General features: G+C 47.5%; 1 protein-coding gene across 1 annotated transcript; it reads right to left on the bottom strand.

The window, feature by feature from the left end:
• Positions 1-292: 292 nt before the first annotated feature.
• GNAT2 (G protein subunit alpha transducin 2) lies at positions 293-8,206 on the bottom strand. Its single transcript, XM_016155589.2, has 8 exons — positions 8,063-8,206; positions 6,310-6,352; positions 5,890-6,031; positions 5,129-5,286; positions 3,077-3,205; positions 2,760-2,889; positions 982-1,135; positions 293-483 (listed from the first exon to the last, which is right to left on the bottom strand). Exons 1-8 carry the CDS (start codon positions 8,178-8,180, stop codon positions 293-295), a joined length of 1,065 nt encoding a protein of 354 aa, XP_016011075.1. The 5' UTR covers positions 8,181-8,206.
• Positions 8,207-12,454: the final 4,248 nt, after the last annotated feature.

The raw sequence follows: 12,454 nt of genomic DNA, 5'->3' as shown, positions 1-12,454 counted from the left end.
TATAGATGAGGGATTCAAGGCTCAGAGAAATGAAATATTCACATTTTGTAGGAAACCGCAGGACTGGGACTGGAACCTGGGTCTTCTGACTCCTGGCCTTGTGGCCTTTACCCTGCACTAGTTATCACTGTGGGAAGACTGTGTGAGACACAGTTGCAATCATGCAGACTCTGTCTCCAAGGGAGAAGGCGTTCATTGTCCATGTCATGGTACATGGACCCGTCATTTTCTGCTTGAAATTACCCAGATTCCAAGCCTGTTTATAGAAGGTATACTTGAGAAATAGTGAAGGTTAGAAGAGCCCACAGTCTTTGAGGTTTTCTTTGATGATAATATCTGTAACTGCATCGAATACGAATTTGACATTTTGGGTGTCTGTAGCACAGGTCATGTGACTGTAGATTTCTTTGACATCTTTTCTCATGTTGAGGTCAAGGAACTGACTCTTGATATAATTCCCTGCATCCTCATAAGAGTTGTTTCCTGGTTTTCCAGAAAAATAGTGAAAAGGTGGGATAAATTGACCATTCTCAAAATGCTGTGTCAAACAGCTGCAGTTGGAGGACCTACTTAGGGAGGGAGGGTCCCCTCTTGCATTCCAGTGCTCCTCGCTTGAGTCGAGCAAAGAGATTAAGGAGAGGTGTCTCTATGTCTCCACCCTTAGTTTCTGGTAGGTATCTCAGTGGCCAGTGGTTCTCCCACATCTAACGTTTGCTCTATTCCAGAGACATCGAAATTTAAACCCATTACTCAATGCCCAAGTTTCTTAGATTAGACATCCGAGTATCACTTGGACATCATAAAGGTCATAAGAGGAATGAATATTAAAGGAATAAGGATCTTCAACTCAGCTAAACAAAGGAGTCACACTTAGTACTCCTTAAAGACAAGTTCCTTTATGTCTGCTTGGTATAGGAAATGAGCTAATCACCAGTCATTACTAAGAAAGCATTACCATGGTCTCCAGCCCTTGACACTTACCATCATACTCCGGAAAACAAATGCTGAGATGGACTTTCTTGATTTTTTCCTCAAAGAGGTCCTTCTTGTTGAGAAAGAGAACAATGGAAGTAGCCGCAAAGAACTTGTGGTTGCATATGCTGTTGAACAGGTGCAATGACTCATGCATACGGTTCTGTTAAGAGGAAATAACCAGCAGAGGTACCAGAGTGGGCTTTTGAGGTATCTTGTCTACCTGCTGTTCTTAGACTAGTGTAAAAGGAAAGGTAGGGAATAGCGTATCTCTTTTTAGTATGGTGGAGTCGTATAGCCAAAGAAATCTGGCTTAATCATCTTTGTATCATAGTTGTGTGACTTGGGAAAAATTATCAAGCTTTTCTGAGTCTCAGTCTCCCTATCTCCTAGCGTTGCTATGAAACTTAAGTGAGATCATGTAGAGTGTCCGTGATAGTGGCTGGCATCTAGGTGTACAGTAAAAGTTATACAGGTCTTTGGCAGCCAGGCACAGCTGGGGATGTTCCCATCCACATGTGCTGATGATGCCAGGGTGAAACTGGCCCTACTTAGCTTGTGTCCATTTTGCATCTCCAGGATGATTTTGATAGGCTCCTGTTAAGCTCTGAATCTCAGTTTGGGCAAGAACATAATAGAGATTCTTTGGTCCTGGTTCCAAATGGTGAGGGCTGGAGAATTCCCAATGCCACACCACAAACACTTCTGCCTTATTTCCTTCTCTGCCACTTTGAGTGAGAAATGGTGCTATTTATTCACAGAGCCCAGAGGTTGCCCAGTGCCCCAGACCAGCCTGTTTTTAGGGAGCAGGACTTCAGGGTCTTGAAGTATCCCGTTAGCTGACTTAAGCTCCATCTTTTCATCTAATAAAACAAATCTAATATGTAGCCTTTTCTCATTGCTAATACTTCTGCAAAACCCTTTAAGACCTCTTAGACTTCTGTGTTAAAGATAGAAGAGATCTTGAAAAATGAATGGGTCTGTAAGACATTTTGGCTAGAAGATATTAACAGTGTTCTTATGTGAACTTGAACTACTGAGGAGGGAGAACTAGAATGAGGAATGGGAGGATAGGAGCTTTGTCTTTATCTATCAGTAAGCTGTGGGCCTCTGTGGAGCAGATGCTTTTTGTGAAATTAACATTATCCATGCTTTTGACGTCCTCTGTCTCCGACTCAGAGGGTAACTGGCTGGGCTGACAGCTGTCGTGCAGAGCTCCTGTCTTGTAAAACCACAGTCTGAAGAGAATTACCCTCAGGTAGTCCTCCAGCTGCCAATTTATGTGGCATGTGAGAAACCTGGTTTGCCATCTCTCCTAGCCACTCAGTATGTATTTAGGCTTCCAAGTAAGGTTAGTAGTTCAAACTCTCTATCATGTTGTGTAAAGAAGCGCATCACATGGCGTTTTTTCTGCTCTGTCATTTGCAGCACTGGTCTCTTCCATAGGCACTTCCATAGGCACCCTTGGAGAGCACAGGTATAACCCCTCGACTTTTCCCGAGTTGAACATCTCTAATCCCTTCAATACTTAGTTCTTTTTATGAGCTTCGTGCTGTCCAAGTGATACTTGGATGTCTAATCTGAGACTACGCTCACTTTTAGTAAGTCTAAAACTCTAAAGTGCCAACTAGAACCTGCAGAAGAAGGTGTTTCTAGGATTATTTGCCTGAGATATTGATTGGTCTGTTAGGAAGAAGACTGCTAGATGGTCCACATTAGCTGAAATCACCCAGGCTGGGGCACTGAAGGGACACGAAGCTCAGAGGAAGGGTCACGGGGGAACTCACCACTTCGTCATCTTCCACCAGCACCATATCATAGGCACTGAGGGCTGCACAGAAGATGATGCAGGTGACGCCCTCGAAGCAGTGGATCCACTTCTTTCTCTCTGATCTCTGCCCTCCCACATCGAACATCCTGAGGGAGGAAACAGCTATGTCGTAGGTACGCTCATGACCTACATGCACTTGATGTTTACCCCCAGAAAGGTAGCCACTTTGAGGCCAGTTAGTAAGATGGACGTCAGTGAAGGTCAAGAAATGTGCCCATGCCCTTTTTTGACATCGAAGGTGTCTGTGGTGCCTTCAGGGGACCACATACTTACCTGAAGTTCAAGTCTTTGACGGAAAACTTGGTCTCAATGATGCCTGTGGTTTTTACTCTGGACCGTAGCACATCTTGCTCATTAGGGAGGTAGTCGGGGGCTGTAATCCGGTCTAATTGGTTCAGGTAGCTAGAGAAAAGTGATTGGCACTGATGATGTTACATTTTCCGCAGCCAAGGCCAAGAAAGGTAAAGAGTCTTAGCCAAAGTCATACAACTAACTTGGTGATAGAACTAGGACTGGAATCCATATTGTAAAATCTAGGTTTCTTTCCTTCAAATTCTCATGTGCCCTTACAAAAGGAAGTGTGGGATGGTCTAAGGGCCAAGCCCATTCGAGGCAGGTTCTGCTCCATTTAAGTCAAGTCAGAAAACTTTTCTTTGCATTTTACCTGACTACAAGGTTTTCTAGAGCCTTGAATAAGATTTGGTGTTTCAAATGGGTGCCAAAAGTTTCATCAAGAAGCAGGAGATTAAAAGAGATAGTAGAGACATGTAAGACATGAATCACTGCAATGCACGGGCCTTGTTATATCCTAAATCGAGTCGGGAGAAAACAGTTGACATAATTGGGGAAATTTGATATATCTGGCAACGTTAGGGGATTATTAAATATTTAGGTGTAATGATTATGTTGTGATATCTTTTTTTAAAAAAAAATGTTTTTATTTTTAGAGATGTAAAAGAAATTTTTAGGATGAAATTATGGGATATCTGGGATTTACTTCAAAATAATCCAGTGGGGGATGGAGATGAAATCAGGGAGCCACACGTTGATAACAGCTGAAGCCAGATGATTCATGACGTTATTCTACTTTTGTATATGTTTGACAGTTACCAGAAAACAAGTTTTAAAAAGAAGTTGGAGGCAGGAGGAAGGCAGATGTGAAGTGCTATGACCGAGAGAAGGAAGGAAAATTAACACAAGTGCCTACTGTATGCCAGGCATTTCCACATTTAAAGTCTCATTTAACCTCATTAGACTTTAACTTTCATATCCCACTTTACAGATGAAGGAGAAATTCCGAAGAGTTAAATAATTTGTCCAGGGTCAAGAGGCATTGTGGTATATCGTAAAAAACATTCAACTTTGTGGGTAAATAGACCTCGATTTAAATCCAGCCTCTGCCATTTACCTGCATGACTTTGGGCAAGTTCGTTAACTTCTCTGAGCCTTAGTTTTTTTTATCTGTAAATGGAACTAATAAAAAGTACTTGAAGGCTTATTGTTTAGATTAAGTGAGGTGGTGACCTAATCCACTCAGCAGTGCCTGGGCCTCGGTGGGGTGTGTGTGTGTGTGTGTGTGTGTGTGTGTGTGTGTGTGTGTGTGTGATGTAATTACGAGCTTAAGCCACAGAATAAGGGCTAAGCCCAGTTCTGTTTGACTCTGAAGCTTATGCCCATCTGTGATACTTTGCTGTTTGAGATAATATTGATAGACTCTGTGTGCCTTATGTTTTTGGAACCAGCTTTGCAAATTTGGTTCTCTCTAATCTCTGACCAACTTCCTTTGGTTTGCTCTGGCAGTTTCTGTGACCCATGCCCTAGCACCCTGACAGAAGATGCTGTGGGTGAAGGGGACTTTAATTTTTGGTTATTGGCCTAAGTAGAGCCTGGGGCACCGGCTAGAAAATTCAGCCCCAAAAGGGCCATCATGAGTCGCATGCCTCCTGGGAGACTGTGGCAGAACTGCAGGGCCGTCCTCGTGTTCATAGTTCTGAAAGGAGAGGCTACGTGGATGAATTAAGAGGGCTGCTAAGCAGAGTGCTTCTGTTTTGAATGTTGGGTCCTCAGCTGTGTAGGCTGCAGTGAGCCGGAGTAAAGCAATACAGAGTAGTGGGAGCTACTCCAATGGCTTTGGATAGGGTTAGATGCTCCTATCCAAAGGAGTTAAATTCAAAGCCCAGTAGAGCACTGCTGAAGCCTAATAACACAGTGTACAAACTGAATTCAGCCCTGGGGTGTCCGGCTCTCAGTGACCGGAAATTTAGGCTGGGTGCGATTTTGAGAAAGTGGTTTGCGCCTCACCCCTCCACTTCCCCAGGGTCTTACTAAGATGCCGAGTCGTTGAGCTGGTACTCCGCGGCTCTGTCGAAGCAGGCCTGCACCCCACCGTCCTTCCACAAGTTCCTGATGACCTGCACCAGCTCAGGGGGCATGGTGCCCTCCTCAATGGAGTCGGCCAGGTTGTTGAGCTGTCGCCCGTCGTCCTGTAAGGCAGAAACCTGGCTGAGAACTACCCGGGAGTCCTGGCCTTTCAGGAAGCTTCCAGGAATACCGGTGGAAGGAGAGAATTTTGCATTGCTACGAAAGCCTGAAGTGGCTTCAGTGTCCAGTGAGAGTCTGAGAAAACATACTGATTAGGTTTTGAGTGGGCTTCTGAGATGTAGAGGGTGGCAGTCTCTCCAGCCCTGGGATGCCTGGCGGAGAGCAGAGGCCTCCAGGGCTTCCTCTGTGGTGTTTCCAACCTCCAGCCTCCGTCCCGAAGTGTGCCGCCGCCGTGAAACGTGGGCCCTCAGCCGCGGGGATCGAGTATACAAAAGTTCCACGGCCATGAGGGCCACCATTTAAATGGTAAAATCAGCCAAAAAGGCAGAGGAAGCTGAGAGCAGATTTTTGTAAACACTTATTACAAAGGTAGGAACTGCATCCTTCTCCAGGACTGAAGTAGAAAGAGTTGACGCTCAGCAGGGGGGATTTTAGTTACACCAAACTTTTCTGACCCATGTTTCCTCATAGCTTGTTGGCCGCTGGTTGGGTTCTTCTCATTAGCCGTTTCTCCCACCCTTAACCACATACCGTTAACCACGTACCGCACAGCTCGGTTCAGCATAGTCGATGCCCAGGGTGGACATGGCCCGGATGATGGCCAGGATGGACTGCAGCACGTTCCCGTAGATGATGGACTTGTACTCCAGGCATTCTTCTGGCGAGTAGCCGTCCTGATGAATGATCCTGTGAGGAGTACACGCCTCACCCTTAGCTGGCCCGAGAAACCAGACCTAAGGGACTGGGAATCTGGGAAGATTTAATGGGTCATAATAACCCAATCTCTTTCTACTGCCACCCCAAAGTGGAGATGAGGGGCAAGGCGCATGCGGATGAGGAGCATTGGTCCTTTGTGTCCTTTATGTATGGGTTCCTTAAGGCTGAAGCGCCCTTCCTCCAGGAGCCTCCCTGGCTCTATGACTTCTCCCTCTCCCCCGGTCCCTCAGGGCTTTGTTCCTACTTACTTCATCTGTTTGACGATAGTGCTCTTTCCCGACTCCCCAGCACCTGCAGAGAGAAAAGTTTATTCCCACCAGCTCTCCCCAGCCCTCCAGTGAGTGAGGTGGCCCCTGCTTGCCTGGGAGCCGAGTTAGGGGCGAGCACTAGGGATGCTCGCAGCTCTCCCTCTCTGCCGGCCACAAGCTCAGGCCATTCAGTTAGGATTCAGAGCAGAGCTTCTTAACCTGTGCGCTATTGACATTTTGGGCTGCGTGATTCTTTTTCGTGGGGGTCTGTTCTGCATGTTGTAGAGTGTTTAGCAGCACTCTTGGCCTCCACCCACTAGAAGCCAATAGCACTCCACTCTTGCAGCTGTGACAACCAAAAATGTCTCCGGACCTTTCCAAAGGTCTCCATCGTGGCAGAGCTGCAGGGTGTGGCAAAATCTCATTGAGAACCACGGAGAGATTTCAGGAGAATTCCATTAACACATTTCTCCCCTCTGACCTTTTTTACTCAGGAGAATGAGAATGATCTTGGGGCAGGATTGGAGAGAGCTGGATCACTTCACTGAAATGCTGTGTTTTCAGCAGTATGCTGTTTCCTTTGTTAACTAAAATGTCCTAATACCCTCGTTCACACTCTCTGTTCCTCCGTCAAAACCCCACACACCCTCAGCCTTCTCCCTCAGCCTGTACAACCCCCGGTGCCTTAATGCCCTCTGCCTTAGCCTTTGCTGGTTGCCCCTAAGCTGCTGATCCTGAATGTAGAAGGAAGCCGATTAGGCTTAAAAGATCTCCCGGTGGCCTTGCCATCTCTCTTCCCCCTTCTTTAGCCTGCTGGGCAACTTGAAGTCTGGGTCCAGCTGACAGAGGAATGCTCCTTGAGTGTGCCCTTAGGGCCATGCCACAGATCAGTGGGGCGGCAGGGGGAGGTGCCCTTAGCCTGGGGCTCCAGTTCCCAGGCTGCTCACAGGCTCGGAAACCCAGCGCAGCCAGCCAGTCTTCTGCTGTGTAGACCCCACCTGCTCCGGCTTCCTCGCTCTGTACTACTAACCACTGGGGATTTTTTTCTAAGCTGGCTGTCCCAAACTCTTTATTTTCTTGGTCCTATTTACAGCCGTGATCAGTTTCTCCGACTGGCCACTGAGGTACCTTGCTTTTTTCAGCCCAGCCCTGTGATCTGCTTAGGAGCTCATCTAGGGTATGAAGCTCCCATCTGGCAGGGACTGTAGAGGCGGTTACTGGATAGGGAGCCAGGAAAGCACCGCTGTAGCTAAAGACTCCATCCGCCCTCCCAGGGCTCCCTCCTTCTAAGGTTTTTCCTGAAAGCCATGAGAAGGAACCGGTATACTTGGCAAGTGGGCCTGTCCCTAGGACAAGATGACACCGACTATACGGTAGGACTTCTGAGTCCGCTGTGCTTTTCCGAGTCCCTCGACTCACCTCTCTGACTGCAGATTGGGTCAGTGTCTGCAAGCCCAGGGCTCACAGTATTTGCCAAGCCGTGAGGTGTTAGGTCCGGTTAGATTTGGAGATGGGTGGGTCCATCCCGACCCTTGCACTGTTCCTGGTGCAAGGATGAGCATTCGGCATCTCCCTGGGGGTGGCCGTGCTCGCTCTAGAGCTCCTGAGCCCCTAGCCTGAGGCTGGATAGGGAGAGGAAAATAACCTGCCCTCCCTCCTCCCCATGGGGTGGGCCAAAACCCACCTCCGTCCAGGACAAGCAGGAAGGAGCAGGGCCTTCCCCTCCTCTGGCTCATCGTCCCAGCTCGCTCACCCAGCAGTAGCAGCTTGACCGTCTTGGCCTCCTTGTCGGCATCTTCCTGCAGCTTTTTTTCCAGCTCCTTGGACCTCTTGGCCAGTTCTTTGTCCTCAGCACTGACTCCGCCGCCCATCTCTCTGCTGTCTCCTCCTGGGCTGCTTCCTCCGGCCTTTAAGTGTCTCTTCTAGGGTTTCCTGTCGGCGGAATGGAAGATAAGGAAAAAGTAAAGTGGGATCTTATATCAGTTTCTCAGTCCCGAAAAGCTGACTATAGGGGGCCGGGTGAAGGAGCTGACTGCAGGTTCTTGTTCCCTGTCTGTCTTGGCCGAGACTCTTACCCCAGCTGGAGACCTACTTAGTCTGGGGATTGTAGCCTTTATATCTAGCAGTGTGATGGGCCAAGCCAATTAAGAGCTCAGTATGGCAAAGAGCAAAGATTCAAGGATTTCTGTGACTAGGGAAACGATCTGTTGGATTCTGACACAGGAAGATAGGATGTGGGGTACTGGAGCTCTGAAATAAGATCATGGCGGCCTCATCCTTTTGAGAGGCTGACCCCCTAAAAATCTATTCCTCGGATTCACTTGCATCTCAGAGATAGAGATTAGAGGCACAAACAGGAAGCTCCACTCAGAGTTCAGATTCTAGTGTCTTGGTTTCGAGGGCTTCAGGGCATCAAAATACAGGCCTCCATCATAGCAGGCGGGTCCTGGCAAGGAGTTTTTGTTTGGGGTGGTGCCTTCCTTGGAAAGATTAGAAATATCTCTTCCAGCTCCTCCAGTGGCTGCTGCTCCGGGAAGCTCGTTACCACTGTTGCTTTATGTGTTGGCTCCTCTCTGTACATACTTCTGTTATTAGCACTTATCACTTCAATTGTACTTTGTTTTTCAAATGGGTTTTCCCCCTTGACCGTCCTCCCCCTGGAGGTCAGGGGCCAAACTTGACTCATCTCTGAATCCTTCAGACTTTGTGGTTTATTAATGGATCCTCAATAAAGATTTGGTGAATGAATAAAGGAAAAAGGGTATACAGTGCAGAGAATGGGGCTGCATCCTCTCCTCTACTAAAGCCACCTGAGGCCTGGCTTCACTTGGCGAGTGCACTTTGCCGGTTCTCGTGGGGGGGGTCCGTGCTCTGTTACGTAGCAAACTGCCGGTCACCTCGCGGGCACTCTGAAGACTGGTCTCCATTGGTCATATTTCTCTGTGCCAGTTATTTCCGTTACTTAAACGAGTCGCTGGGGGAGCCTCCTCAGAGATACTTTAGAACTTTGCTACCCAAATGTGGTGTGAGGCCCAGCACAGGTCGCTTGGGAGCTTGTTAGAAATGCAAAATCTCAGGCCTTAACCCAGATCTTCTCATTCAGAACCTGCATTTTTTTTTTTTTTTTTAATGAGATCACAGGTGACTGACTTCAAGTACATTAAAGGCTGGAAGTGCAGCCTAGGGAGGACCAGGGAACTGTTTTTCTCTCAAACTTCCCTAATCACAAGAATCAACGGGGATGTTTGTGTGTATATTTCATCAAAACTTAGATGTTACTGGTTCGAAGACCACTTTGATGTCAAAGATGTTCAACTATTATCCATATTTTTAAAAGAATGTGTCTTAGAATAAATAAGTTCCAGGAATAGTGTTAATTCCTGAGAAACTATATTTTAAACTGATCTGATTGCCATCATTAAAAAAAAAAAAAAATCCCGATTTAGTTGGTCTAGAGTACAGTCCAGGCATGAAGATTTTTAAATTTCCTCAAGTGATTCTAATGTGCAGCCAAGGCAGAGAGCCACTGAGCTCAAAGGACGTAACGTTCTCCATTTTTTCGAGTTGGGATTGTGCAGCAGTGGCCAGCGGGCTGAGAAAGGGGAAGGTGGAACCTGGGTCTCCCCCTTCCGGGGACCCTGAGCCACCACTGACCATTTTCCTTCTCCTACCGCCTTTCAGCTGATATCTGGGGATCCGACTGAGAAGCACTGGGCCGGGAGCCCAGACTCTCAGGGCTGATGGAGAAATAGGCAGCCACCAAGGTGCCTTCCATGGCGATCATGTTTTCCCAATTAAAAATTGGCAAGTGCTTATTGACTTATGGGAAACCAGTAGAGTGTCTTTGAAACTGTGACTGTCTTGTAATCTTGACTATAAGGTTTCAGTAATGATGCCTGCCCTAGCCTACCCACGACATTGGTAACCTACACCTAGGCCAGGGCTGTGCTGAGGCCTGCATTGTTCACAGCACGGGGCTGCCAGGAACTGTGCTGGTCGATGTACGTGGCTCATATCAGTTAATTCTCATACTAACTTCGAGGTAAGTGCTCTTGTTCCCAATTTACAGAATGGACGACTGAGGCTTAAGGGTTAAGTAACTTGTTCAAGGTCATATAGCTTACTAAACAGACCAATCTGGTGATCTTTCTACCACCTTCACATAAGCAGCCAGTGAAGGAATACTTAGGTAAAAAAGACAGGCAAATGCATGGGCTTAATAACAGAGGCATTCGCTTTGTTAAGGGAACCACTGACTTCTTTCACGCACGGGGAAAATGTTCGAGCTTGTTCCTTTTTCAGCTACCACCTCTGCAAACTTCTGTGCTGCTTCTGCTTGTTTCCTAGCATTCTGGTTCCCTGTTCCCACGACTAAGCTGAGTAAGAGAACCCCTGGCCCTCACCTGGCCTCTGACTGCAAGGACCCACCTCTACTTCTGACACCAGCCATCCTGACACCAGCGATGCCCTGCCTCCCGTCCCTCGCTCCTGTGCCTTTCTGATGCATTTCTACTTCATTATCGTACTTGAGTTCAGTGGCCTGGTGGAGTAGGTTAAGCATGTGGGTGCCATTCCCGTTCTAGAGGTAAATGAGCCAAAGTACAGAAAGGCAATTCTTAATAAACAAGTTAGCATCAGAACCACCTAGAGCTCAGGTGTCCTAGTCCACAGCCCTTATAATCAAATCATTTTGTGTGAAAAAAGAATCACCATTTCCCAACGAATCTGGCCCTTTTTCTGAGTTAAGGGGAGATCTCAGGATCTGTCTTATACTCAGTAGTAGGAACTTGTAGGTAAAGCCATGTCCCAGCTGGAGCGGGGAAGGGACATGAAGAATGAGGAATTGCCTTCAGAACTTTCCGGTCCAAGGGAAGAGATAGGGTGAATTCACAGAGAAACACTTTAATTACAGGAGTACTGTGCCAGTGCAGGAGAATTCAGAGCTGTTTAAAACCTAGCCTCCACCCCAGGAGGAAAGACAATAACCTAGCCTCCACCCCAGGAGGAAAGACAATGATTCACACGACTGTCAGACTGATAAATTCTATAGTAGAGGAAAGGAGGGAGCAATTGTAAAATGAACAGGCTTTCAGCAGAGAAGCAGAACACAATAGAAATAGAGGATAGGCATTTTGGGGAGAGGAAAGAGCATGAGAAAAGACATGGAGGCACAGAGTACAAAGTGTGCTCAGAGAAGACTGGGCAGTTAGATGTAACTGGGCTGGAGTGACAGAGTGAAAGGGGCAAGGGGGGAGGGCTGGGAGATGAGGACAGGAAGGGAAGTTAGGGCTAGCCAGTGACGGGCCTTGAAAGACAAAGGGTTGGGATAAAACGCATAGAAGACGTAAACAAGTACAGATGGGTGCAGCTGCGTGCTACTGCAAACGATGCTGGGTGAGTGGGGGCTGGCTGCTGGGACAAGCTGAGAGAAGAAAGCTGAACGCCTTGGTTCTAGAAGGATCTAGGCATAGGGTATGGTTTGGGAAATAGCCCTGGCCAAAGACCTGTTTTGAGGCTGCAGGTGTCCTCTCCCAAATCTAGTATCCGCGGACAGTGATCTGGCCCCAGGAGACAGCTGACATCACAAGCGAGCTGCAGGCCAGAGCTTAGGGAAGCAGTTCTCCCGAGAAGGAGTACAGTCAGTGGAGGCTTGGGATTCGAGGGGGCCATTTAAGCAACCATTTGGCAAATAGGCTAGGGGGGAAGGAAGCTATGTTTAGATCCCGGAGGCTCATAAACATTATTAAGGCCCCAATGTGAGAAGCCATAGGGAATGACTCACGCCTTCATTTCCCAAACCCTTTTTTTCTTCTCTGTAGGCAATGGAACCTCCCTGAGATTCTTGCTGGTGTTGCGTAGGTGGGGAGACTGATGCTTAGGTGTAATCAGGGCAGACTTCCTAGCAGGGACAGTAGACCAAATGGCCTGGAAACGCGGGAGAGTTACAGGGTGTTGTACGTGGGACTAGTGAACCGGTTTGCCTGGGTAGGGTGGAGAGCAGGGGTTGCCACCTGTAGGCTGGTTAGGTAGGTAAATAGGTAGGTCTGGATTAAGGGGTAATCCTGAAGAAACCTGACCCGATGCAAGATACCACTGCTTAAAACTGTCAAAATTTGTATTTTATCAGAATATAGTTGACATTTTA

The sequence above is a fragment of the Rousettus aegyptiacus genome, unplaced genomic scaffold (assembly GCF_014176215.1).
Source record: "Rousettus aegyptiacus isolate mRouAeg1 unplaced genomic scaffold, mRouAeg1.p scaffold_m13_p_17, whole genome shotgun sequence".
Classification (NCBI taxonomy): Eukaryota; Metazoa; Chordata; class Mammalia; order Chiroptera; family Pteropodidae; genus Rousettus; species Rousettus aegyptiacus.
Note: the sequence above shows the minus strand (reverse complement) of the source record. Positions and strands in the feature narration are given on the sequence as shown.